The sequence below is a fragment of the Heterodontus francisci genome, chromosome 10, assembly GCF_036365525.1.
Source record: "Heterodontus francisci isolate sHetFra1 chromosome 10, sHetFra1.hap1, whole genome shotgun sequence".
Taxonomy (NCBI): domain Eukaryota; kingdom Metazoa; phylum Chordata; class Chondrichthyes; order Heterodontiformes; family Heterodontidae; genus Heterodontus; species Heterodontus francisci.
Genome location: NC_090380.1, coordinates 17,146,057 through 17,173,142, shown reverse-complemented (window position 1 = coordinate 17,173,142; position 27,086 = coordinate 17,146,057). Strand labels below are relative to the sequence as shown.

Here is a 27,086-nt window from a genome sequence, read left to right as displayed (position 1 = left end):
ATTCCTTGACCTTGCAACAATCCTCATTAGTGAATCAAGACAACATTTTAACTAATCTGTCCCATATCCTGCTGAAGTATATGGACTATTTAGTACTGCACAAAGGAGTTTACGACTCACACAGTCATCATAGGACTAAAATTCCTTTTGAGCAGTATAATTTGTTCAGATTCATCAGTCTTCATCCTCTTCCTCATAATTCTGTTTGTCATGAGTAATTTTGAGGACCCTGCCTCTTCACCAGGCAGGGCAGTTCACCACCATAATATTTCAGATCACACCTGAAGAAGCTGTTCCTTGGGCATTCCTGGGATTCATTCACCCATTATTTTTGTTCCAATTTTGTTCTGCTGCAATATCCTGATCTGCTAAAAATGCTTTCATCCTCATTCTGCCTGTCTTCAATCCCTCCATTGTATTGATGCCCGTGTTGGTTATCTGGACTATTTGAAAATCTGGCAATCATTGAGACTTCTGTTCATTGTGTCACTTCGGAATGTCTCATTTGTTCCATGAAGGCTTAAAGAAATGAGTGTTTCCCCAGGATTTTTTTTTAAAGCAGCAGACATTTGATTCATATGGCCTCATTCTCCAAGAACAGACCACCAATTACAGCCAGTTGTCTGTCCAAATGAGAACCTTAGCACAATCCAGTAATTTAAATGCTCGCCCTTATCCAGGGACTCCCAAATTGAATTTTGTCAATCTTTCATACAATCGGTTGAAGTTCATGATACATCCCTCCGTGGAATGGCCGTCTGTTTTCTGAAATCTTCAGATTTGGACCATGCCTCATAAGCATTTAATAGATCATCTTGTAGAATTCAGCTAAGGATGATGACAAAAGGCCCAAACCTTCATCACTGTCCAATGGACAAAGACACATCTCACAAAATATTTTACTTCTAATGTTACATCATGTAGAAAGCGACAGTGCCAAGGTCATACCTTGTTTTTTTGTTAGGAATGTAATCTGTGTCCACATATCCATTCCATTCTTCTACTGGTCATTTGGTTCAGACTCCAAGAATATTGGAGGGTAACCATACCCTGATAATTTATACTTGCTTTCTGCCATTCTCCACAGTGGCCACTAGGATTTTAGTTTCCTATCTGGACATTATTTTTCTTCAGCTTCTACTAATCTTTGCCTTTAGGCAACTCTCCTCTGCTACCATGTTCTATGACAGAAAGGATAGAACTGAAGCCCATCTTAACACTTTATAAATTTACATTCTGAGATACACATTACAGACATGCTCCTCCTAAGCTAGCCCCTACAGTTTCAGTCTGTTCTTATTTGGAAGAACACAAGTGAATCCCCAGTTAATGCCTACCACCTGTGCATACTATTAAACACAATTAATACATCAACAATACTGCAATAAAATTTATAAGCAAACAGTACAACAGTAGTGCAATTTTTGTTTAGAGTACATGCTAGTTCACTCAGCCCTCCTCTTCTGGTCTATTTGAGCTAAAGAAAGGTTATTCGATTCAAAAGAAGATTGCAGACCTGTGCAGAGACCAATTCATACCCTCCTGCCAAAGGAAGTATAGTAATCAATACTGCAGACTCAAGTTCATTTATCAAGATAGAATATGTTACATTGATCTTTTGATATAGTAATCATTTATCTGCATCTTTTCTATCAAACACTATGATTCTGGATTCCTTGTATAGTACATTTGGCAGGCAAACAAAAATCCCTATCATATTATATTCCATCTTTTGTAACAGTATTATATAACTAAGCTTTTGGTCAGGGAATTTTTTTTCGCCTGTCAGATTTATTTTGGCAAGATGAAATACCACAAAGGATATATTTTGAATATGGATCCTGCACTCATCATGGGTAATAGCTTAGCTTGAAGGGTCAGGGAAAATCACATGCTGGGAATGACTGAGTGTAATGTATCCAGGTTTTCTGACAATACAAACCTAGGTGGGAAAGTAAGCTGTGAGGAGGAAACAAAGAGTCTGCAAAGGGATACAGACCTGTTAAAGTGATTGGCCAAGATGGATAAAGTGGGGAAAGGTGAAGTTATTTGCTTTGGTAGGAAGAGTAGAAAACAGAATTTTTTTTAAATAGTGAGAAACTATTAAATGTTGATGTTCAAAGAAATTTGGGCATCCTTGTATATGACACACAGAAAGTTAACATACAGGCACAGCAAGCATTCAGGAAGGCAAATGGTATGTTGGCCTTTATTGCAAAGGGCTTGGAGTTCAAGAGTGGGGAAGTCCTGCTGCAATTGTACAGGGCTTTGGTGAGATCACATCAGGAGTACTGTGTACAGTTTTGGTCTCTGTATCTAAGGAAGGATATACTTGCCTTAGATGGGGTTCAACAAAGGTTCACAAGATTGATTCCTGGGATAAGAGAGTTATCCTATGAGGAGAGCTTGAGTGGAACGGGACTATACTCTCTGGAGTTTAGAAGAATGAGGTGATCGCAAAAAAACAAGGGGCTTGACAGGATAAATGTTGAAAGGTTGCTTCCTCTAGCTAGAGTCTAGAACTGGGCCGCATAGTCTCAGGATAAGGGACTGACCATTTAGTACTGAGATGAGGAGAAATTTCTTCACTCAGGGGTTTGTAAATCCTTAGAATTCTTAACCCGAGGGCCACGGATGCTCATTGAGTATATTCAAGGCTGAAATCGATCGACTTTTGGACTCTAAGAATATCAAGGGTCATGGGGATTGGACGGGAAAGTGAAGTAGAATATCAGCCATGATCTTATTGAATGGCAGAGTAGGCTCAAGGGACCAAATGGTCTACTCCTGCTCTTATTTCTTATATTGTGTTATCAACTCACTGCTCAAATAAAATCACCCTCAAACACTCTGTCCTTGCAAATTTCCACCCCACCTCCAATCTCCCTCTCCTCTCCAGAGTCCTTGAATGTGTTGATGCCTCTCAAAATTCTGCCCACCTTTCCTGCATCTCACTGTTTGCATTGCTCCCATCAGGTTTCTGCCCCTGTCACAGCACTGAAATGGCCCTCAAAACCACAAATGATATCCTCTCTGACCATGACTGTGCTATACTATCCAATGCCCAATCTCCCTTGCATGCTTCCACTCTTACCTGACACTAAGTTAGGAGGCACAATAAATTTACGTAGGCGGAAGCACAACTGTAACTAGAACATCTCCTGCAATGGCTACTCTTCACACCTCCGTACCATTACCTTCAGGCCTCTCAAGGTTCTGTCATTGGCCCCCCAACACTGCCTATTGTAATAACATTACCTGCAAACAGGGTGTCAGCTTCACATATACATGCTGACATCCAGCTCTATCTCTTCACCACTGCCTCTGTGTTGTCAAACTGTTTGCCTGACATTCAGGCTGGATGAACAGTAATTTCCTTCAGATAAACACTAGGATGTCAGAAGCATTGCTTTGGGCATCCAGCACAAACTCTATTCCCCTCATCACCAATCCATCTCCTGCTCTGGCCACCCTCACCAGCTGAACTAGACTGTTCGCAAAATTGCTGTTCTACTTAAACCCAAGCTATGTTTCTAACACCTACTCCATTTTCTCCATCACAAAGGGCGCCTATTTACACATCTGTAGCACTGCCCGCCTCCATCTATTCATGAAACCCTCATTCATACCGGTCACCTCTAGACTTCACCTTCTCAATGCTTTTTGGGCTGGCATCCCTGCTTCATAACCTTCAGCTCATGCAAAGTTCTGCTGCTCATACCAAATCCCACTTACCCACTACACCAGTCCTTGTTGACCTACATTGGCTCCTGGTCCCCATAAGTCTCAAATTTAATATTCTCACTCCCATCTTTAAATTGTTTTGTGGCTTTGCCCCTCCTCTTCTTTGTAACTCCCTCCAGACCTAAAGTCACCCCCTCTTCAACTCTCCATTCCTCTAAACTTGTGCATACTACCTCCATTAGCCCCACTTTTGGTGGTTGTGCATTCAGCTGCCTGGGTACAATGCTCTGGAATCCCCTGCCTATCCACCTCTCTCTCCTCTTTAAGATGCTCCTTAAAATCCACCTCTTTGTCCAAGGCTTTGTTACGCCAGAACCTTATGCCTCACTGACCTATGTACATCCCTGGTCTCCTGAAGTACAAACCATATTTATGAAGTCTGTTCTTGTAATTTAACTCTAAGCCCTCTTACAATTCTAGTGAATCTACATTGTTACCCCCTCCAAGGCCAATTAATCTTTCCTGAGGTGCAATGCCCAAAACTGAATGCAGTTGTCAGGGTGGGGTCTGACCAGGCTCTGTACAACAGAAGCATTACTTACTCACTTTTGTATTCCTACATTCCGGAGTTTCCATTATTCTTTTTGATTACTTTTTGTACCTGTACATTAGGTTTTAGTGGTGTGTATGTGGACACCTAAATCCCTTTACTCCACCACAGCTCATCATTGCGAAAATATTCGGATTTGTTTTGTCGGTCTCTGATCCAAAGTGAATGACCTCACCCACTCCATCTGCCAGTTTTGCTTACTCAGTTCTGCTTCCACCTGCATAAATTTGCTGTGCCTAACTTCGTGTCATCTGAAAACTCGGATATGCAACTCTCTATTCCTTTATCCAAGTCATTAATATACATGATGAAAAGCTGTGACCTCAGTACAGATCCCTGGGGACCACCACTTGATACAGCCCACCAGTGGACGTCCCCTGTCTCCTACCACCCAACCAATTACCGATATGTCACAAGGTTTCCTCCAATTCCACGCACTCTCATTTTTCCTAATAATCTTTTGGGTGGAACCTCATCAAATACATCCTGGAAGCTCATATTGACAACATCCATAGACACACTCCTAGTCACCATACTAGTGACCATCTCAAAAAATTGAACTAGATTAACAATGAGGTTATACTTGCCAAGTGCTCACTGACTCTGGCCTTGATATTGGCAGGGGCGGGTTTGGTAAGCAGGAGTGGGGCAGTGGTGGAGTTTTGTTTGTAGTCCAGGTTTCCCAGCGTGATGTGGAATTTTAACTGGTGAGTGGTTGGGTGGCTGTTCCGATCCAAGGGAAGGAGGTAACCTTCCTGGGGTGGGGCGGAAGCATGCAGCACTGCCAGCCTCATTAAGATATTTAAATAGTCATCCACCTCCTGGGAGCAGGTTGACTGCCTGCCCCTTGCTCCATGTCCATTAAATCTGGAAGTGGGTGGGTTTGAGATTTTTAAAAAATGTAACATCTCACCGGATATCAACCCACCTGACTTTTGAGGGTTAAAATTCATCCCTCTGTCTCTGATGACGGATTCCAGTAACTTTCCTACAACTAATGTTAAACTGAAGTGTCTGTAGTTACTCAATTTCTTCCTCACTTGTTCTTAAATAACGGAGTGACATTTTCAATTTCCCAATTCAAGGCACAATTCTTGAATCTACACAGCTTTGGAGAATTAAGACCAACACATCCGCAATTTACTCACAGGTTTCCTTTAATACCCTGGGGTGGGAAACAGCAAGTCCTGGAAACTTGTCTATCTTAAACCCCATTATCTTCATCATTACCATTTTTTAAAAACTTAATTTAAACCCAATAAGTACCTTCCTTTGGCTTAGTTTTAGGTTCCCTTGAACTACTGGCATTGTGTCCTCTTTCTCTACAGTGAAGATGGATACAAAGCATTCATTTAACAAGTCTGCCATTTTTATATCATCTCATGCTTCCAAGGCTGCCTCCTTGTACCCACTGTGCCAAGTGCTTTCAGCCACCTGCGCCCCTCCAAGTCACAAATCATTTATCCTTTCCCAACCTCCTCTGCCCATCTAGATCACTCCTGGGAGAGGAGGAGAGATGTAAACGATACAGAATGCAAGACAAGTGGAGGGGCAATTACAGGGAGAGAGAGAAAGAGAGACAGACACACAAATTTGATGTTTGCTTTTCCTTGAGCAATGCCTTAATAAATTAACTAATACTTTAAGAAATGTTCTGTTAACTACAGAGCAGTGGTGTGCATCCTCTGCCTTCTTTCAGTTCTCATTCCAAACTGAAATTACATAGTTTATATTTGCATCAATTTCATATAAAAGACAGAAGTCATATCTCACTCTAAGAATACAACTGGGGAATCCATCAGGTCAGTATGACCTGCATTTCTATTTGTTTTTTCCATTTTACAGAGAAAATTCATTACCAATTGGGATGCCTTTTAATTACCAGTTGCAAAGAAGAGAGTAGTAACTTTTGATGCGCGGTGTTCATTTAGTTCGTGTTTTGAAGTTGATTCTTACTGCTTTAAACAAACAGAATGGAGCATTGATCGTAATTTAATTTGACTCTATAACAGTCAAAAGTCTCCACTGCTTCCAATTGTATCTTGCTGACGGAGCATGAATCGGTAGTGTGAGATATATTTTGCTTTTTATTTTAAATAAATTGAAGCAAATATTAAACTATTTGAAAATGAGCAACACAAATGGAAATGCGAGGGTGAATTTTTTTTTTTTTTTTTTTACAGACTCCATTGAGAAATCCTAAAATAGTCTACATCTGAGGCCTGAAGCTTCTTTTGCAACAGTGTAAGGCCAGATTCCTTGCAATGCTAAATAAACTAAAAATATAGCGAGATTAGCAAAAGTCAGACAATTTTTGATTATATATACACATATATGTATCTATGTATTCAAAAGTCATAGAATGGTTACAGTACAGAAGGAGGCCATTTGGCCTGTTGTATCTGTGCCGGCTCTCTGCAAGAGCAACTTAGTTAGTCCTGCTGCCCTGCCTTTTCCCTGTACTGCTGCAAATATTTTCACGTCAGATAATTATCCAATTCCCTTTTTAAAGCCATGATTGAACCTGCCTCCATCACACTCTCAGGCAGTGCGATCCAGATCATAACCAGTCGCTGCGTGAAAAAGTTTTTCCTCATGTTGCATTGCTTCTTTTGCTAATCACCTTAAATCAGTGTCCTCTGATTCTTCATCCTTCCACCAATGGGAACAGTTTCTCCCTGACTACTCTGCCTGGACCCCTCATGATTTTGAACACCTCTATCAAATCTCCTCTTAATCTTCTCTTCTCCAAGGAGAACACACCAGCTTCCCCAATCTATCCATGTAACTGAAGAGATAGGGTAGATGCAAAAAGGATGTTGCCCCTGGATTTGGGAGGGGAGGGGGGGGGGGGGGAAAGATAGGGATGGGGGTTGGGAGGTCTTGAACCAGGGGACACAGTCTCAAAATAAAAGAGGTAGGCCATTTAGGACAGAAATGAGGAGGAATTTCTTCACTCAGAGGGTGGTGAATCCTTGGAATTCACTACCCCAGAGGGCTGTGGAGGCTCAGTCATTGAGTGCATCCAAAACAAAGATCGATAGATTTCTAGATATCAAAGATATCAAGGGATATGGGGAGAGTGTAGGAAAATGGAATTCATGTAGATGAGCCATGATCTAGTTGAATGGCCTACTCCTGCTCCTATTTCCCATGTTCCCTCATCCCTGGAACCATTCTCATGAATCTTTTTTGCACTCTTTCTAATGCCTTCATATTCTTCCTAAAGTGTGGTACCCAGAACTGGGCCCAACACTCCAGTTGAGGCCGAATCAGAGTTTTATGCAGGTTATCATAACTTCCTTGTTTTTAAACTCTATGCCCCTACTTCGAAAGCCCAGGACCCCATATGTTTTATTAACTGCTTTCTCAATCTGCCCTGCCACCTTCAATGATTTTCAACAGAGGCCCACTGCTTCTGCACTCCCTTTAGAACTGTACCCTTTATTTTATATTGCCCCTCCTAATTCTTCCTTTCAAAATGAATCACTTCACACTTCTCTGCATTAACTTTCATCTGCCACTTGTCCACCCATTCCACCAGTTTGTCTATGCCTCGAAGATTACCACTATCCTCCCCACAGTTCAAAATCTTTAAATTGGTAGTACCATCATGCCCCAGTATATTGAAATTAATGAGAAATGCTGTAATAACAATGCCTGTAATTCTTGCCTTCTTCACAGCTGGTGCTTATTCATTAGGTTACTTTCACCTGTCACTGATATAAAAGCCAACTGCAAGTCCAATATGAAATTGGCCCTGATACCCTTTCTTTGATGTCTCATGAATCAGTGTCCTCTGATTCTTCATCCTTCCACCAATGGGAACAGTTTCTCCAAGTAACTGAAGCTCTTCTGTGTAAAGTACTAGCAAGACCCAAGTCAGTCAAATGGATATTATGTATTTAAAAACAACTATTTGTGGGCGAGGGAGGAAAATGCACATAAATTTTGCAACTGCTGCTGCGTTATCTGGTAGAAATCTGCTTGCGTGCATGTGGACTATCTCCACAGGGTATATGGATTTTTCATGCTCCTCTTTCTAAACAGTACAGCAGAAATGCAAAGAATGGACTTCATTTCTGTTGATGCTCTGAATAGAACAGACTGATGACTACAAAAACACATCAATCACAATTTGTTACCCTTAGGGGGGGGCAAACAAAAATCAGATACCTTAAACTGCAGCAATATTTTTAAAAATACAACATTTGTAGTTTCTCTCAGGACCATAAAAGTCAACTCATTCTCAATTTGGAGTGTTAATCAAACAAATATAATATTTGGTCTTCCACCACCCAGATAAAGTTATTCACCAGGACTGCACTATAGCACATCAAAAGTGATAATTGTAGTGTGACATTAGCCATACCTTTAGCGTTGTTGATGGCTGCCCGACAGGTTTCATTCACCTTTGCAAACAAATCTGCACCAGCCAAGCGCTTGGATATTCCAGCTCGTAGCAGGATTGCACCAGGAGTGAACTTTAACAGAGCAGCTCCAGGCTCCCTGGGCTCTTTGGGCTGCTTGGGCAACAGACTTGACCAATCGACATCAATCACATCCATAGGATCTACAAGACAAGTATTTTTCCTTCAGTTTACTTTGTAACACATCTTTCGGAATCGAATGACAAAACACCAACACAAAATAACTCCAAAAAGCATGTATGGTGTTGTTAAAGCAGCAAATGAGGATCGTCATTCAACAGACCTGGTCATGCCTCAGAAAGCCGTAGCCAGCATTTGAAATTTTTACACGTTATCAAAAAGGTTTAGAATAGTCAGTTCAAACACAGAGCGCTCCTGGCATCTCCAGAAATCTCAATTCACACACAGAGCTTGTATCTACATCTTTATACTAGTTAAAACACAGTAGTGCTGGTTTGTACTTAAAATACTCCAGTTCCATCTAGAGAACTACAATAATGTACATCTATAACAAGACAATTACTCCCTACTTCTATTCACTATTTTGGAGGTTTCTTTTAACATTAATTTTACAATTGGCAATTTATATGCTTACTTTTGTCCTATTAGGAATGCAATATATGATTGCTTGGTTAGAGGTGTCATATTTGGGCTTCATAAAAAGGTCACATCTTACAACTGTCTTTTGAAGTTATGAAGCCTAGTAGACATTAGTGACTTTGACATCCAACAGTACAGCACTAGAGTTCTCTATAAGTATTAGTGGCAATATATTGAGCTGAACTGAGAACTGGCAGAACGCAGACAGATTTGGATCTGTGTGGAGACTGGTCAACTGTGGTGTCTCACAGAGATCGGTATTGGGACCGCTGCACTATTTTTATTAATGATCTAGATGTAGGTGTTGGAGGCACATTCTGTGAATTTGCAGATGATACTAAGATCTATGCAAGTGTCAGGCCTGTAGACCCCGCCCATCTGCTTTAGGTGGATCTTAATGTGTTGGGAGATTGGGCTCATGACTGGTAAATGGTATTTAACTTGAATATGTGCAGTGTTACGAATGTGGGCAGAGTGAATGCTCAACATTCATACATACCTGAGGGTAATACATTAAAGAAAGTGGAGAGAGAGACAGACAGATCTGGGCATTCTAGTGCATTCACCTTTGAGGGTACATGAGAGATGCCGTGAAGTGATAGCTAAAGCAAATAGGGCGTCGGGGTGCATTCACAGGATGACGGAGTATAAGACGAGGCATACTATTTTGCCTGTCTACAAGACCTTGGTCAGGCCTCACTTGGAAAACTGTATCCAGTTTTGAACCCCTCACTTGGTTGGTGATATTAGGCAGGATTTTATCCTGCACTTGGAGATGGGAATAGAGGCTTCGGGGGACACAAAATGGCATAGGGTGGCATCAGATAATGTGCCAGACGTTGTCCATGCCTCTTGCAGCTCCTTGCCTCCTAGCAGGCTTGGGGGTGGGGACGCGATTTGCCGAATTCCTTCCAGAGAGAGTTGGATCAGTTTCTGGTTGAGGCAGACATTATTTCTTACAAACGGTAGGTACTGTAGAGAATTCAGGGCCAGAGTGATTTCCTGGAACAATCTCGATCACCTAGGTCGGAGAGGAATTTCCCAGATATTCCCCCACCCCCCCCCCCCCTCCACACCACATGTTAGCCTGGGTTTTTATCTGATTTCCTACCTCTATGAGATCACATGGTTTCGGGTGGGGTGGGTGCGTATATATTGTACTACAGAAGGTATTGCAATTGTGTGGGACAGACTGGATAGACCAGACTGTCTTTATCAGTCCAGTATTGTTTGTATCTTGGTATTTTTACTGGCATCTTCCACATATCACTGAAATCATAACTGCAGAGGAGTGAACTTCTGGTGAATTCTAAACTGATCCACATAGTGTTTAGTAAAATATGAGGATTGCTTTACATGCTAGTTTTACAGATATTATGCATTCCAGTATTCTTGAGATTAGCACAAGAAATAGTGATGAAATGGATTAAATAATCTTTAGTTATCATACAAGAGTTCTTTCTTGCTGATAACAATGGGCATGTTTAATCATTCAGTGATGAAAAAATTTGTGCCCAAATTCCATTAGAAATGAAGAATGGATACAACAGAGAAGCTGAACTCAAAAACATTGGTTTTGCATTGGTTACATGCAACATAACCAGGAAACAAGCATGGTGAAGTTGGTTAAATAAGAGGTTAAGCTACAGGGCACACTGCTATGTTGGGATGACTTTCTCTATTTAAGGTCTATGATTCCACCTCAGCTCCTGAAGGTAAAGGTGGGGATTGATTCCACATGCCCCGGAAACCCTCTGGTATCTCCTTCAAATGGATGTTGGCAGGCTGTCTGACTACTGTGGGCAAGTCCAATCTTATTCGAAACTAATACTTACAGAAATGTATTTTCCAGCGGAGGTAACTGGACATTTTTCAGGGATAACTAGATTGACAATGCACACCCCCAGCGCCCAGGCTACCTAGGCCAACTGTTGCATCCATACTACCGCCCCTGCTGAAATCCACTAATTCAGTGTAGCCAGTGTAAAATAGAATAGGTTAACAGCTTGGTGTAAGTAAAGAGAATCATGCAATCGTCCCTAGAGCATTAGCCTAGGTCTCTGGATTACTAGCCTGCACTGAAGGTGGTGAGTGAGTGCATTACCTAAAGGGTTGAAATTATGTTGAATACGAAAGACCTTAGATTGAAGAGACACTGAATAAAAATCAGTATGCTGGGAAATTAATCCATTATCATACTGTACGAAGGATCCTACATTTTATTACTTACTGGCAGCATGCAGTTCTACAGAAACAATAGTAGGATGTGTAACAGGTTGTGGCATTACCCACTTTCAGCAGTTTTGCAATGGTTAAATTGAACAATTAGAGGAAGAATGCATGTGCCAAGAAATAAGCACTATACAAACAGCTGGATAAGATTCATAAGCAGCACAGCATCACTCAAATGAAGAGTGCTCACAAGAAGAAAGGAAATTCTGACAAACGCATCAACTACCAGAGAGCAGTTCCCAAGACATCAAGGTCTTGAGCTCCAGTCCCCTGATAACATTGTATAATTGCTTTGTCTGGTGAACAGTCAATGAAATTGTTATGCAAATATTATTTCAAAATAATGTCTGGCTGGGCAGTAACCAATAAGTTGAATCCAAAAATCTAAAATATGACACTCTAGGATATTGCCAATGTATCCTGTTTCTCATGTCTCAAATAGATTTTTTGTCTGAAAGGAATTTCAAGTAATTTGACCTGCAGGTCCATGTAATTATTCTCAGCCAGGTATACAAGGAAAGCTTGGTTGGGCTCTCCACCCTAATTGAGAAGCTAGATGACTGATGCCAAAAACTGCGAAACAAAGTGAGGCAAACTTGCAAAGATTGAATGAACTATTAAACTGATGTAATTTAACACCAACAGTGTAAACTGCTAACTGAAGATCCTTTTCTTGCTGGTGTAAACCACAATTGCTCACAAGATGGTGAAACCAAAACAGAGAGTCTAGAGTGAATCCCTATGTACTCTATGGGCCAGGGCAATATTATGGTTTGTAAGTTTGCTGTGAGGAGACCTGGCTTAAAAGGTTTGGTGCCCAATACAATCTTATTTTGCACTGAGATAAATTGTGCACAAGAAAGAGAATATTCAAATTTAGATTTTGTAAATACATGCCCCTTTAATTTCTTAACCATATGCAATTATTATTTAAACATTACAAAATAAACATTACAAAACCTACTGTACAAAAACAATGCAGGTTTTTAAAGGGTTACCTGATACTTTTTCTTCATCCTGGTTCTCTTCCCTTTTTCCTGCATCATCTGCCAGTATTTCATCCAGCTCATCATCACTAATTGGTTCATATTCTTCACAAGCCCCTGATACAGAGGACTGTGCATCATCTACCTTGCCATCTTGCTCACCTGCAAATGCAAAAAATATGCTGTGGCTGAACCAATGGAATAAGCAGGAAACTTCAGATACTCACTCTCCTTACCCCTACCCCAAATAATTTAAAAACAATAGACCATTTTGGTGGTGTCCATTACTTCTTAGGATACAGTTTTACTATAACTACTTATCAGATTGATAGTTACAAGGTCCAGTTGCAGCTGGTAGCACCTTCACAGAGACGGCTGGTTCCAAGAGAGACCCACGAGCACGTCCTTAATATGCAGTGCTGCTCCCCGCTGTTACGTTTTTAATTTAAGAACGTGGACACTAATGTCCACAATTTCCGTCCATTTAAATAAGTTCTGGGTAAAACATTAAACGCCCAAAAGGTCCAACGGATCTTCTCAACACTTTGTACGCCTTGTCCGACACCCTACTGGAGCAATACTCCATGCTGTCTGAAACTTAAACTGCATGTGACAGTCTCCCAGCACCCTCCTCTGCAATCAGAATGGGAACTGACTCTGGAGTTACATTGCAACTTAAAGTACTGCTGTGAAGAACAGCAAATGTTGTGTGGCAACATTTTAGTTTTACTTGTTCAAAAGATGTGGCCTTTGCCGGCAAGGCCAGCTTTTACTGCTCATCCCTAATTGCCCATGAAGGTGGTGGTGGTGATCTACTACAGTTCATGTGGTGTGGGTATACCCACAGTGCTGTTAGGTAGGATTTCCAGGATTTTGACCCAGCATGAAGGAATGGTGATATATTTCCAAGTCAGGATAGTGGATGACTTGGAGGGGAACTTGCAGGTGGTGGTATTCCCATGCACTTGCTGCACTTAGCCTTCTAGGTACTGGAGGTCTTGGGTTTGGAAGGTGCTATCGAAGAAGCCTTGGCGAGTTGCTGCAGTGCAAATTGTAGATGGTACACACAGCAGCCAGGGTGTGCCGGTGGTGAGAGTGAACGCTTGTGGTGGATGGGGTACCAATCAATTGAGCTGCTTGGTCCTGGATGGTGTCAAGCTTTTAAGTGTTGTTGGAGCTGCACTCATCCAAGCAAGCCTTGTCCTGTCGATGGAAAGGCTTTATGGAGTCAGGTGGTGAGTTGCTCACTGCAGAATTCCCAGCCTCTGACCTGCTCCTGTAGCCACACAATTTACGTTTTTATTATTCATTCATGAGATGTGGGCATCACTGGCCAGGCCAGCATTTATTGCCCATCCCTAATTGCCCTTGAGCTGCCTTCTTGAACTGCTGCAGTCCATGGGAGGTAGGTATACCCACAGTACTGTCAGGGAGGGAGTTCCAGGATTTTAACCAAGCGACAGTGAAGGAACGGTAATATAGTTCCAAGTCAGGATGGTGTGTGACTTGGACGGGAACTTGCAGGTGGTGATGTTACCATGCATCTGCTGCTCTTGTCCTTCGAGGTGGTAGAGGTCGCGGGTTTGGAAGGTGCTGTCTAATGGAGCCTTGGTGCGTTGCTGCAGTGCATCTTGTAGATGGTACACACTGCTGCCACTGTGTCGGTGGTGGAGGGAGTGAATGTTTGTGAATGGTGTGCCAATCAAGCGGGCTGCTTTGTTCTGGATGGTGTCGAGCTTCTTGAGTGTTATTGGAGCACCCATCCAGGCAAGTGGAGAGTATTCCATGACACTCCTGACTTGTGCCTTGTAGATGGTGGACAGGCTTTGGGGAGTCAGGTGAGTTACTCGCCGCAGGATTCCTAGCCTCTGACCTGCTCTTGTTGCCACGGTATTTATATGGCTACTCCAGTTCAGTTTCTGGTCAATGGTAGCCCATAGGATGTTGATAGTGGGGGATTCAGCGATGGTAATGCCATTGAATGTCAAGGGGAGATGGTTAGATTCTCTCTTGCTGGAGATGGTCATTGCCTGGCACCTGTGTGGCGCAAATGTTACTTGCCACTTATAAGCCCAAGCCTAGATATTGCCCAGGTCTTGCTGCGTTCCTACACGGACTGCTTCAGTATTTGAGGAGTTGCGAATGGTGCTGAACATTGTGCAATCATCAGCGAACATCCCCACTTCTGACCTTATGATTGAAGGAAGGTCATTGATGAAGCAGCTGAAGATGGTTGTGCCTAGGACACTACCCTGAGGAACTCCTGCAGTGATGTCCTGGAGCTCAGATGATAGACCTCCAACAACCACAGCCATCTTCCTTTTCACTATGTGGCCAGTCCAGTTAAATTGCTGGTGAATAGTGATTCCCAGGATGTTGATGGTTGGGGATTCAGTGATGATAATCCCTCTGAAAGTCAAGGGAAGGTGGTTAGACTCTCTCTTGTTGGAAAAGGCCATTACCTAGCACTTGTGTAGCTCAAATGTTACTTGCCACTTATCAGCCCAAGCCCGAATGTTGTCCAGATCTTGTTGCATGCAAACTCCTTCAGTATCTGAAAGTTGCAAATGGAACTAAACACCGTGCAATCATCAGCGAACACCCACAATCTAATTCTTGCATACTGACCTAATGATGAAGGGTAAATCATTGATGAAGCAGCTGAAGATGGTTGGGACTAGGACACTACTCTGAGCAACTCCTGCAGTGATGTCCTGGAGCTCAGATGATTGTCCTCCAATAACCACAACCATATTCCTTTGTGCTAGGTATGACTCCAACCAGTGGAGAGATTTCTCTGATTCCCACTGACTTCAACTTTGCTAGGCTCCTTGATGCCACACTTGATCAAATGCTGCCTTGATGTCAAAGACAGTCACTCTCTCTCCTCACCTCTGGAAAGCAGTTCTTTTGTCGACGTTTGGACCAAGACTGTAAGGAGGTCTGGAGTGGACTGATCCTGGCAGAACCAAAACTAAGCATCGTTGAGCAAGTTATTGGTAAATGCTGCTTGATAGCACTGTTGACGATACCTTCCATCACTTTGCTGATGATTCAAAGTAGACTGATGGGGCAATAAATCGTCTGGATTGAATTTGTTCTGTTTTTTGTGGACTGGACATACCTGGGCAATTTTCCACATTGTCGGGTAGATGCCAGTGTTGTAGCTGTACTGGAACAGCTTGGCTAGGGGCACAGCTAGTCTTGGAACACAAGTCTTTAGCACTGCAGCCTGGATGTTCTCAGGGCCTTTAGCCTTTGCTGTATCCAGTGCGCTCAGCTGTTTCTGGATATCATGTAAAGTGAATCTAATTGGTTGAAGCCCTGCATCTGTAATAGTGGGGACCTCAGAAGGCAGAGATGGATCACCCACTCAGCACTTCTGGCTGAAGATAGTTGCAAATACATCAGCCTGGCCTTTTGCAGTAGTGTGCTGGACTCCCCCATCATTGAGGATGTTAGTTGTTTAATTGTCCATCACCATTCATGACTGGATGTGGCAGGTCTGCACAGCTTTGATCTTTTTCAGTACAAAAGAGATGCACTCTCTCTCAGGTAATATAGCTTTCCTAACATAAAATAAATCATAACAGCATGAGAAAGAGAGAGTTATGTGTCACTTCATTGTGGTTCTTGGACTGAAATTCTGCTCATGGGTCTCTGCAGCCCCATTCAAACCTCTCGTGATACAAACCAATTTAGTTTATAAGCAACATGACCAAATTCTTCCTCCCCCATTTCATCACACACTCCCCACAAATGGTTGATGGCAATAGTGTTGACATTTCAAAAACTCGGATTCTACAGCGCTTCAGAACATTGCGAGGACACAAAAGGTACTATGTAAATGCAAGCCGCTACTTCTTTAAGCAGCTACTTCAAAATCAGTTTAATAACCAGGGAGTTGCGTAGCTGCACAATGAACATTAGAGCCTAAGAAATAGGCACAGGAGGAGGCCATATGGCACTTCAAGCCTGCTCCACCACCTCGACTCCAACTATCCCCACATGCCTTAATTCCCTCAGCACCCAAAAATCTATTCACGTCTATCTTGAATATACTCAACGACTGAGCATCCACAGCTCTCTGGGGTGGAGAATTCCAAAGATTCACAAACCCTTATAACATCAGCGTACTTTGACCACTAACTCCATTTCACCTGAAGACGATGCTTGCTCTTGCAAAGTATGTGTGATGCAATGAAAGATGTCTCAGTTGGTAGCACTCTCGCTTGAGTCAGAAGGTTCTAGGTTCAAGTCTCGCTCCAGAAACTTGAGTGTAAAAATTAAGGCTGATACTCCAGGGCATTACCAAGGGAGTGCTGCACAATCGGAGGGGTCACCTTTTAGGTGATACTTTAAACCGAGGTCCTGTCTGTTCTCTCTCAGGTTAACGTAAAAGATCCCATGGTACTAACTTGATTGAGTTTTTTTGAGGAAGTAACAAGGAGGATTGATGAGAGTAGTGCAGTTGATGTGGTCAACATGGATTTTTGCAAGGCTTATGGCGGACTGGCTAAAAAAAATAAAAGGATCCAGGGAAATGTAGCAAGCTGGATACAAAATTGGCTCAGCGGCAGGAAACAGAGAGCAATTGTTGATGGGTGCTTCTGCGACTGGAAGGCTTTTTCCAGTGGCGTTCTGTAGGGCTCAGTACTAGGTCTCCTGCTTTTTGTGATATATGTTAACTATTTGGACATAAATGTAGGGGGAATGATCAGGTTTGCAGACAACACAAAAATTGGCCACGTGGTTGATAGTGAAGAGGATGGCTGCCAACTGCACGACGATATCAATAGACTGGTCAGGCCACAATTTGAGTACTGTGTGCAGTTCTAGTCACCTCATTACAGAAAGGATGTAATTGCACGAGAGAGGGTACAGAGGAGATTTATTAGGATGTTGCCAGGACTGGAAAATTGCAGTTATGAGGAGATTGGATAGGCTGGGGTTGTTCTTGGAATAGAGGAGGCTGACGGGAGATTTGAGTGAAATGTACAAAATTGTGTGGAGCCTGGATAGAGTGGATGGGAAAGGCCTATTTACTTTGCAGAGTGGTCAGTGACTAGGGGGCATAGATTTAAAGTAATTGGTAGAAGGATTGGAGGAGGGATGAGGAAAACATTTTTCACCTAGAGGGTGGTGGGGGTCTGGAGCTCACTGCCTGAAAGGGTGGTACAGGCAGAAAATCTCATCTCATTTAAGAGGTGCCTGGATCTACACCTGAAGTGCTGTAACCTGCAGGGCTACGGACCAAATGCTGGCAAGTGGGATTAGGCTGGGTGGCTGTTTTAATTTGGCTGGCGCAGACACAATGGGCCAAATGGCCTCCTCCTGTGCCATAAACTTTCTATGATTCTATGAGCAGAGGAGTTCTCTCCTGTCCTTGCCAATATTTATCCATCACTAAAAACAGATCAGCTGATCACTATCACATTGCTGTTTGTGGGAGCTTGCTGTGTACAAATTGACTGCTGCAATTCCTACATTATAACTGTGACTACACTTAAAAAGAGGTTGTAAAGTACTTTGGGATGTCCAGAGGTCGTGAAAGGCACTATAGAAATGCAAGATTTTCTTCTTTTTAAATTAGGTCGAGGACATGATTAATTGACAGAGGTGATGATAATGATGGAAGGCTAATGGCAGCGATATAAGAACAATTAGATAAAAAGGTATGTTCAGAGGACTTGTGAATGTTTGTGAAAAAAGCAAAGGGGGAGGGAAGCCTGGAAAATATGGCATAGTAGAGAAGCTCCCATGGCCAGGAACGCATTAGAGAAAAAATGCAGGTTGACTCCAAGAGAACGAACCACCCTGCCATCTGTGTATCAATAATGGATCCCATTCTAAGTCCCATCAACCAGTAACTTTGATGCACTTACTCTACATAACCAGCACCTACTGTCTGAGAGAAAATAGGGCATGTAGTTAAGGTCTGAAGTTGTTCAAGTGAATGTTAAGGCCAAAGGATTGCGACGTGCCCAGCAGAAAGCCAAGGTGCTGTTTAGCGAGCTTGCATGGAACTTCACTGTAACAGTGCAGGAGACTAATGATAGGGAATTTACAATGGGATTGGGACATAGAATTAAAATGACAGGCAACTGGAAGCTGAGGGTCACACTTGTGGACAGAACGGAAATGCTCAGCAACATAATTACCCAATCTGTGTTTGGTCAATCGAATGTAAAAGAGACTGTGCAGAGAGTAGCAAATATAGTATACCAGGTTGGAGAAAGTAAATTATCTTGCCTGGAAAGATTATTTGGGGTAAGGAAAGTGATGTCGCATCTCTTGTGCTTGCATAGGAAGGTACCAGGGATGGAAAAGCAGGTGTTGGGGTTGATGGAGAAGTGAACCAGGGTGTCACAGAGGGAATGGCCCTTTCGGAATACTGAATGGGAAGGGGAGGGGTATTTGTGTTTGGTGGTGAGATCGTACTGGATGCGATGCAAATGGCTGAGGATGTGTCGAACATGGAGTGGAAGGCAAGGGCAAGGGGGACCCCATTATGGTTTGGGAGGGACGAGACAGGTTGAGTGCGGAATTGAGGGAAATGGGACACTGTCAAGAGCCCTGTCCAGCACAGTGGAGAGAAATATTTGGCTGAGAATACAAGCCAGTGTTCCAGGGCCAAAGTTGCTTCCACTTTATCTGATTTTTCAGGTGCCCCCTCCTCTCTATCATCCTGCTGCAAACATCCCCACATCATCTGAGCACATCTTTTCTTTCTCTAATTTTTCTCAGGATCACCACTTTTTGTCTTAGCAGGGTTATCAACTCAGTCCTTTAATCATCTCCTGTCTTCCACCTAATCATACACCACCTATTTTTCTTCCCTCCCCAAAATCTCCACCTACTCACCTTTCCCTGGCTTTGTTCCTCTTTATAAACTGTTTAGCTGCAACATGTTGCACTTCTCATGAAATGTCATCAACCCAAAACATTAACCCAGCTTTTACTCACCATAGATGCTGCCTGACCTGTTCAATCTTAGCAGCATTTTCCATTTTTATCTCACATTTCCAGCACTTGCAGAATTTTGCTTGCACCTCACAGTGCAGCACTCCCTCAGTACTACAATGAATTGTCAGCCTGGATTATGTGCTCAAGCTTCTGGAACCCACAACTTTCTGACTCAAGAGGCAAGAGTGCTACCATTGAGCAAAGACTGGCACCTAGTGGCCAATAAGAAATGAGACAGGACTGTCCTTGCTCCCCCATCACCTCTTTGCTCAGATTATAGATGTAATGACAATAGGTTGAAGTACAAATCCAGGTGACAGGTGATCTGTATCACCACCACCTGTTATCTTCTGAAAGAACTTCAACCTGCTCCCAAGCCACAAAAATTCTACTTTGTGAGAAATCTGCATGCATATCAGATATGGGCAGCGGATATTTTAGGTGCAAAAGCAACATTCAGACTCTTGACTGTGCATAAAAGGAATTCCTTCTCTGCCATGCCCTCCAAACTCACTGAAATGCAGCTACCAGCCTAGACTGCTCCTGGCTAATCCACCTTCCTTACCTATTCCAAATACGACAAGTCAGCACCCTAATACAACAGTTCTACAATATCTACGGATGCGTTTCCAAATTCCTGCAGACCGGCAATTGAGCACTAGTGCGCCTTAGTCTTCCGTAACACTTCAAATTAAAGGGAGAAATTGTAGACTGAAACAATTTTCCCAGCCCTATGGTGACGGGCTGGCAACATGGTGGGGGAAGGCATCGGATGGGGAAGCCCAGCTTCTTACTGCCACCACAGCATATTAGAATCATAGAAAGCTTACGGCACAGAACGAGGCCTCTTGGCCCATTGTGTCTGTGCCGGCCGAAAAACGATCCACCCATTCTAATCCCACCTTCCAGCATTTGGTCCATAGCCCTGCAGATTACGGCACTTGAGGTGCATATCCAGACTCCTTTTGAACGAGTTGAGGGTCTCTGCCTCAACTACCCTTTCAGGCATTGAGTTCCAGAACCCCTCTGGGTGAAAAAGTTTTTCCCTCCCCTTTAATTTTTCTGCCAATCACTTTAAATCTATGCCCCCTCGTCACTGACCTCCCTGCTAAGGTGAATAGGTCCTTCACCTCCACTCGATCCAGGCCCCTCAAAATTTTGTACATTTCAATCAGATCTCCTATCAGCCTTCTCTGTTCCAGAGAGAACAATCCCAGCCTTTCTAATCTTTCCTCATAGCTGCATTTTTCCAGTCCTGGCAACATCCTCATAAATCTCCTCTGTACCTCGAAGTCAATAAAAACAGCACTGTGGGTGTACCTACCCCACATGGTTCAAGAAGGCAGCTCACCACCACCTTCTCAAGGGCAATTAGGGATGGGGAATAATTGCTGGCCTGGCCAGCGATGCCCACATCCCATGAATAAATAAAAACACCCCTCTCTAATGCAATTACATCCTTTCTGTAATGAGGTGTCCAGAACTGCATACAGTACTCAAGTTGTGGTCTAACCAATGAATTATACAGTTCCAGCATAACCTCCCTGCTCTTATATTCTATACCTTGTCTAATAAAGGAAAGGATTCCATATGCCTTCTTAACCACCTTGTCGACCTGTCCTGCTACCTTCAGGGATCAGTGGACATTCAACTCCAAGGTCTCTCTACTTCCTCTACACTTCTCATTATTTTCCCATTAATCATGCATTCCTTCGCCTTGTTTGACCTCCCCAAATGCATCACCTCACACTTCTCCAAGTTGAATTCCATTTGCCATTTTTCTGTCCATCTGATCAGACCATCAATATCTTCCTGCAGCCTACAGCTACCTTCCTCGCTATCTACCACAAGGCCAATCTTTGTATCGTCTGCAAACTTCTTGATCATACCCCCTACATTTACGCCCAAATCGTTAATCTATAACCACAAAAAGCAGGGAACCCAGTACTGGGCCTTGCAGAACGCCACTGGAAACAGCCCTCCAGTTGCAATAACACCAATTTTGTATCCACCTTGCTGCATTTCCCTGGATCCAATGGGATTTTATTTTTTTAACCAGTCTGCCATGTGGGACCTTGTAAAAAGCCTTGCTAAAATGCACAGAGATCACATCAACTGCACTACCCTCATCAATCTTCCTTGCTACTTCTTCAAAAAATTCGATCAAGTTGGTCAGACAAGATCATCCCTCAACAAATCCATGCTGACTATCTTTGATTTATCTGTGCCTTTCTAAGTGACAGTTTATCCTGTCTCTCAGAATAGATTCCAATAATTTGCCCAACTACTGAGGTTAGACTGATTGGCCTGTAATTATTCGGTCTATCCCGCGCTCACTTTTTAAACAGAGGTACGTTAGTAGTTCTCCAATCCTCCAGCACCACAACTACAACCATTGAGGACCTAATAATGAAGGTCAGACCTTCTGCTATTTCCTCTCTTGCTTCTTTTAACAGCCTGGGGTACATTTCATCTGGCCCTGGTGATTTATCAATTTTCAAGGATGATAATCCCATTACCTCCTCTCTCTCTGTGTTTATCACATCCAATACTTCACACTCCTCCTCCTTAACTACAATATCTGCATCATCCCTAAAGTACTACCAATGGCATGAACCTCGGTGGCGTGGCTGCCCACTGGATGGCCAATTAAAGCAATTAATTGCCCAATTAAGGGCTACCTTCCACCCCCACTGTCATTTTACCGGTACTGGGAGGGGCCCCCACCATGTGGGGAAGCTGCCAGGTCAACTTGGCAGGCTCCCAGTGGGTTTCTGGTTGGGGAGGGCCTCGTTGGTGGGTGCTTCATGGCCCATGGAGGGGCTAGCTGACAGCAATGGCCACTGCTGGAATAATCACCCTAACCGCCGGGGCCTGCCTGCCTGGCCCTGGCTTCCTCAAAATAACTTCTGTCTTCGAGCACGTATCGGTCTTGAGGCACAATCTCCTGTGTGCTGCAACCTCAGCTGTGGCCACCACTAATGGTGGCGCTGCCAAGGCTGCTGGTCCTCTGACTGGGCCGACAGCTCTGGGAGAACAGGCCACCATCCTCAACTGGACCGCAGTACTGGCAGTGGCCTCTTAATTGGCCGCCATTGGCAAAATGCTTCCTCAGGGTCCCATTGCCTGCAGACAGAGATGGCTTCCGCTTTAGGCCCTGGCAGCAGGATTTGATCCCCTTCGAAAAAATTCAGCCAATGTTCTCAAAACAAAACCGGAGTCAATTTGCACTACACTGATGCAATAGGGCACTCCAAGAAACATTTATCGTAAGTAATTTCATAAACTGTGATGGGAAGGGTATCACCAGACTTGAATAAGTTCTCATCATGGTCAAATTGTGTCTTTGTAACAATTAGCTGACAAATTCCACTCACCCAAAATACATGTTTCAGTACTTCCCAGACCCAGTGACATTTCTTCAACTCCCAAAGCAAACCAACCCCGCTTAGAATGATACCATCTCATGCCCAAGGATTTCCACAGGGATAACTTTCCACATTCACTGGACTTGCTTCTGCAATAGCAAAGACCATATAAAACAAGAAGAAAATCTGGAAAATATGACCTAGACGGTCAGATAACAGGAGAAACGGAAAGCGTTTGAGATATAGAATCATTACCACTACATGTAGCAACATGCAGGAGAGCCAAGTCAAATAAGTCTCAAAAATAAAAACAGAAAATGCTGGAAATAATCAGCATGTCTGGCAGCATCTGTGGAGAGAGAAGCAGAGTTAACGTTTCAGCTCTGTGACCTTTTTTTCATCAGAATGGACACAGACCTGAAACGTTAACTCTGTTTCTCTCTCTACAGAGGCTGCCAGACATGCTGAGTATTTCTAGCACTTCTTGTTTTTATTTCAGATTTCCAGCATCTGCAGTTTTTTGCTTTTATTTTATACAAATAAGTTTCAATCCTGTCAGCCAGGTAAGAGCTGGAGGAACTGAAACCAGACATGTGCGCAACCTTTGGTCCCATCCCTAGATCCAAATATTCCAGTTGGCAATTCAGGGCACCACAATCCTTCTGATCACATCAAATCCACTTCCCTGCCCATGGCTTATAACAACATAAGAAACAGCAGCAGGAGTTGGCCATTCAGCTCTTCGAGCCTGCTGCGCCATTCAATAAGATTATGGCCAATCTTCTACATCGATTCCATTTTCCCGCCCATATCCCTAGATTCCCTTAGTATTCATAAATCTACCATCCTCTGTCTTAAATATACTCAATGACAGAGCATCCACAGCTCTGAGGGGTGGAGAATTCCAAAGATTCACAACCCTTTGAGTAACGAGATTTATACTTATCTCAGTCATAAATGGCTGACCCCTTATTCTGAGACTGTGACCCCTAGGTCTCGACTCTCCCAGCCAGGGGAAACATTTTCTCATCATCTACTCTGTCAAGTCCTCCAAGAATTTTATGTTTCAATGAGATCACCCCTCAATTTTCTAAACATAGGGAATACAGACCTTGTCCACTTAATGTCTCCTCATAAGACAAATGCCTCATCCCAGGAATCAGTCTAGTGAAACTTCATTGCACTTCCTGTAAGGAAAGTCCTTGAGTAAGAGAACCAAAACTGTACACAGTAATCCAGGTGGGGTCTCACTAGGGCCCTATATAATTGCAGTAAGACTTCTTTGCTCTTATATTGCAATACCTAATAAAGAGTAACATACTATTTTTGTTTTCCTAACTGCTTGCTGAACTGCATGTTAATTTTGTTATTTGTGTACAAGGACACCCAGGTCCCTCTAAATACTAACATTTCCTAGTCTCATCTTTTAATATATTCTGGTTTTCCATTTTCCCTACCAAAGTGGATAACTTCACACTTCTCCAAATTATATTCCATTCGGCACATTCTTTCCCACTCACTTAACCTGTCTATATCCCTTTTCAGCCTCTTTGTGTCCTTACTTTCCCACCTAGCTTTGTATCCTGGTTGACTAACCTCACACCCACTGCCGAGTGCAACTTTCATTACTGACAGTAGTTAACTTGCTGCAGTGGAGGCACACACATCCCCACTACAAACATGTAAAACACCTATGGATCTAAGCCAATCAAAACAGCACTATTCAGGCTTTGTCTGAGGCTGAAAATATTAAGCCCACTTCCTAGAATCCTACATCACTCCTGCAATACACACACCAAAGGACAGGCAAAGTGGGAGTATCATTTCTCCCAACCTGCCGCAGGTACAAGATAACTAACTCAGCCCAATTATCCACTGCCAGACACCCTGATCCTAAAACATGTAACACCACATACTGTGCCAGATTAACTTCATATTTGTGTCTCCTCACAAACACAATGGCCTACTTCTGCACCTGTTTCTCATGTTCTGATCAGTGGATTTGACATGATCAGAAGGACTGTGGTGCCCTGAACTGCCAGCCGGAATGACAGGATCTAGGGATGAGATCAGAGGTGTGCACGTGTCTGGTTGCAATTTCTCCAGCACTTGTCTGTCAGGCAGGATTGAAAATTATTTGACTTGGCTCTCCTCTACGTTGCTACATGAAGTGGTAATGATGCTATATCTCCAAAACACTTTCCATTTCTCCTGCTATCTGGTGGTTTGATAAAGAAACCAATCCAAAAGCTTTGGAAAACAAAAGTGAAAAAATTGCTCATATTTAACTGTATAGATCATCGAAGTCACAAAACTGTGATCCTCCTGGTCCATCTTGACCTCTCGACAGCTTCTGATATGCATAAACATACCACCCTCCTCCAATGCCTTGCCTACGATGACCAGTTCAGTGGGTCTGCTTGTCCTTTGTTCCATTCTGGCCTATTCAATAACAGCCAGAGCTGCTCCAACAATGGCTAATCTTCCCTCCCCACATTGTTACTTTTGGAGTCCCCAGTGATCTATATTCTTGACCTCCTTCTCTTCCTCATCTAAATGCTGTCCCTTGGCGACATGATCTGAAGACATAGGGATCAGGTTCCACATGTAAAATGACAATGTAGAGCTCTACCTCTCCACTGCCTCTATGGTGTCAGATTCCTGACTGACACGTAATCCCAGATGAGCCACAATTTCCGCCAATTAAACCCTGGGAAAACCAAAGCCATCGTCTTCAGACGGACAAACTTCGTACAATTACTACCGGTTCCATCCTTTTCCTTAGCCAATCTCAATATCTTATTTGGCAGCGAACTGAGCTTCCAACTCCTTAACCTTGTCTGCCTCCGTCCTGCTTCAGCTCATCTGCTGCTGAAATATTCCCAAATGGTTATCACCTCCAGACTCAACTATGCTGCTGCTCCCCTACCTGGCCTCCAATTCTCCACTCTCCATAAACTTCAAAACATCCAAAACCATGCAGAATAGCGTAGAGGCAGCACATAGTCCCACTGACCCTTTACCCTCATGCTGGCTGACCTACATAGGTCCCAGTTCCTCAATGCCTCAGTGCCTCAAGTTTAAAATTCTCATGCTTGTATTTAAATCAACAACTTTATCTACATAGCACCTTTAAATGAATAAAACATCCTAAGGTACTGCACAGGAACATTATAAAGCATAATGCGACACTGAGCCACATAAGGCGATATCAGACAAATGGCCAAAAGCTTGGTAAAAGAGGTAGGTCTTAAGCAGTGTCTTATAGGAAGAAAGAGAGGTAGAGATTCCAAGAGTTTTAGAAAGGTAATTCCAGAGCTTCGGGCCTCAGCAGCTGAAGAGATGGTCACCATTGGTGAAGAAATTAAAATTGGGGATGCTCAAGAGGCCAGAATTAAATGAGCACAGATATCTCATAGGATTGTGGGGCAGGATGAGATTAGAGAAAAGGGAGGGGCGTGGTCATGGAGGGACTTGAAAACAAAGGTGAGAATTTTAAAATCAAGATTTTGCTTGACTGGGAGCCAATGTAAGTCAGCAAGCATAAGGATTATAGGTTAGTAAGACACGGGCAGCAGAGTTTTGAATGGCGTTAAGCTTACGGAAGGTAGAATGTGGGGGGCCAGCCAGGAAAGCATTGTAATAGTCTAGAGGTAACAAAGGTATGGATCAGGGTTTCAGCAGCAGATCAGCTGAGGTAGGGGTGAAGTCACGTGATGTTATGGAGGTGGAAATAGGCGTGGATATGTGGTCGGAAGCTCAGCTTGGGTCAAATATGACACTGGTGTAGCGAACAGTCTGAAAATCTTGAAAATCCTTTCAAGATTCTGTACCTTTCTACCCAGTAACCTTCTCCAGTCCAATAATGCTCAGACAATGTAATGCTTCTCTTACTCTGACCACTTGCGCATCCCCCAATCCATTCGCCTCATTGACAGCTGTGCCTACAGCTGTCTAGGCAGTACACTCTGGAAACTCCTCCCTAAATTTCTCCAATTTTAAAGCCTTCCTTCAAACACCCCCTTTAAACATCCTTTTAGTCACCCCTTCTTCAGCTTGGTGTCTTTTTGTCTGATTATGCTTCTGTGTTGCACCTTGGGGCATTTTCTGCATTAAAGGTGCCATATAAATGCAACTTGTTATGATGCAGTGACTAAACTTTAAAAATATTCACATTTATTTTCCCTCCAATTAATCTTGTAAACACTGG

The 27,086-nt window shown here is 43.1% G+C and overlaps 2 protein-coding genes across 9 annotated transcripts in view; one reads left to right on the top strand and one right to left on the bottom strand.

The window, feature by feature from the left end:
• The window catches only part of LOC137374283 (RNA-binding protein 25-like), a gene marked incomplete at its 5' end in the record, with an annotated part of 3,746 nt that extends 3,461 nt beyond the window's left edge, over positions 1 to 285 (top strand). Inside the window, one exon of the mRNA XM_068040087.1 lies at positions 170 to 285. Coding sequence (XP_067896188.1) covers positions 170 to 285 — 116 coding nt within the window. The remainder of the gene's footprint in view (positions 1 to 169) is intronic.
• The window catches only part of zc3h13 (zinc finger CCCH-type containing 13), a 150,498-nt gene that overhangs the window by 23,222 nt on the left and 100,190 nt on the right, over positions 1 to 27,086 (bottom strand). For all 8 annotated transcript variants that reach the window (XM_068040171.1, XM_068040172.1, XM_068040173.1 and 5 more), the window contains 2 exons: positions 12,555 to 12,704; positions 8,667 to 8,867 (listed from right to left, as the gene is read on the bottom strand). In XM_068040171.1, coding sequence (XP_067896272.1) covers positions 8,667 to 8,867; positions 12,555 to 12,704 — 351 coding nt within the window. The remainder of the gene's footprint in view (positions 1 to 8,666; positions 8,868 to 12,554; positions 12,705 to 27,086) is intronic.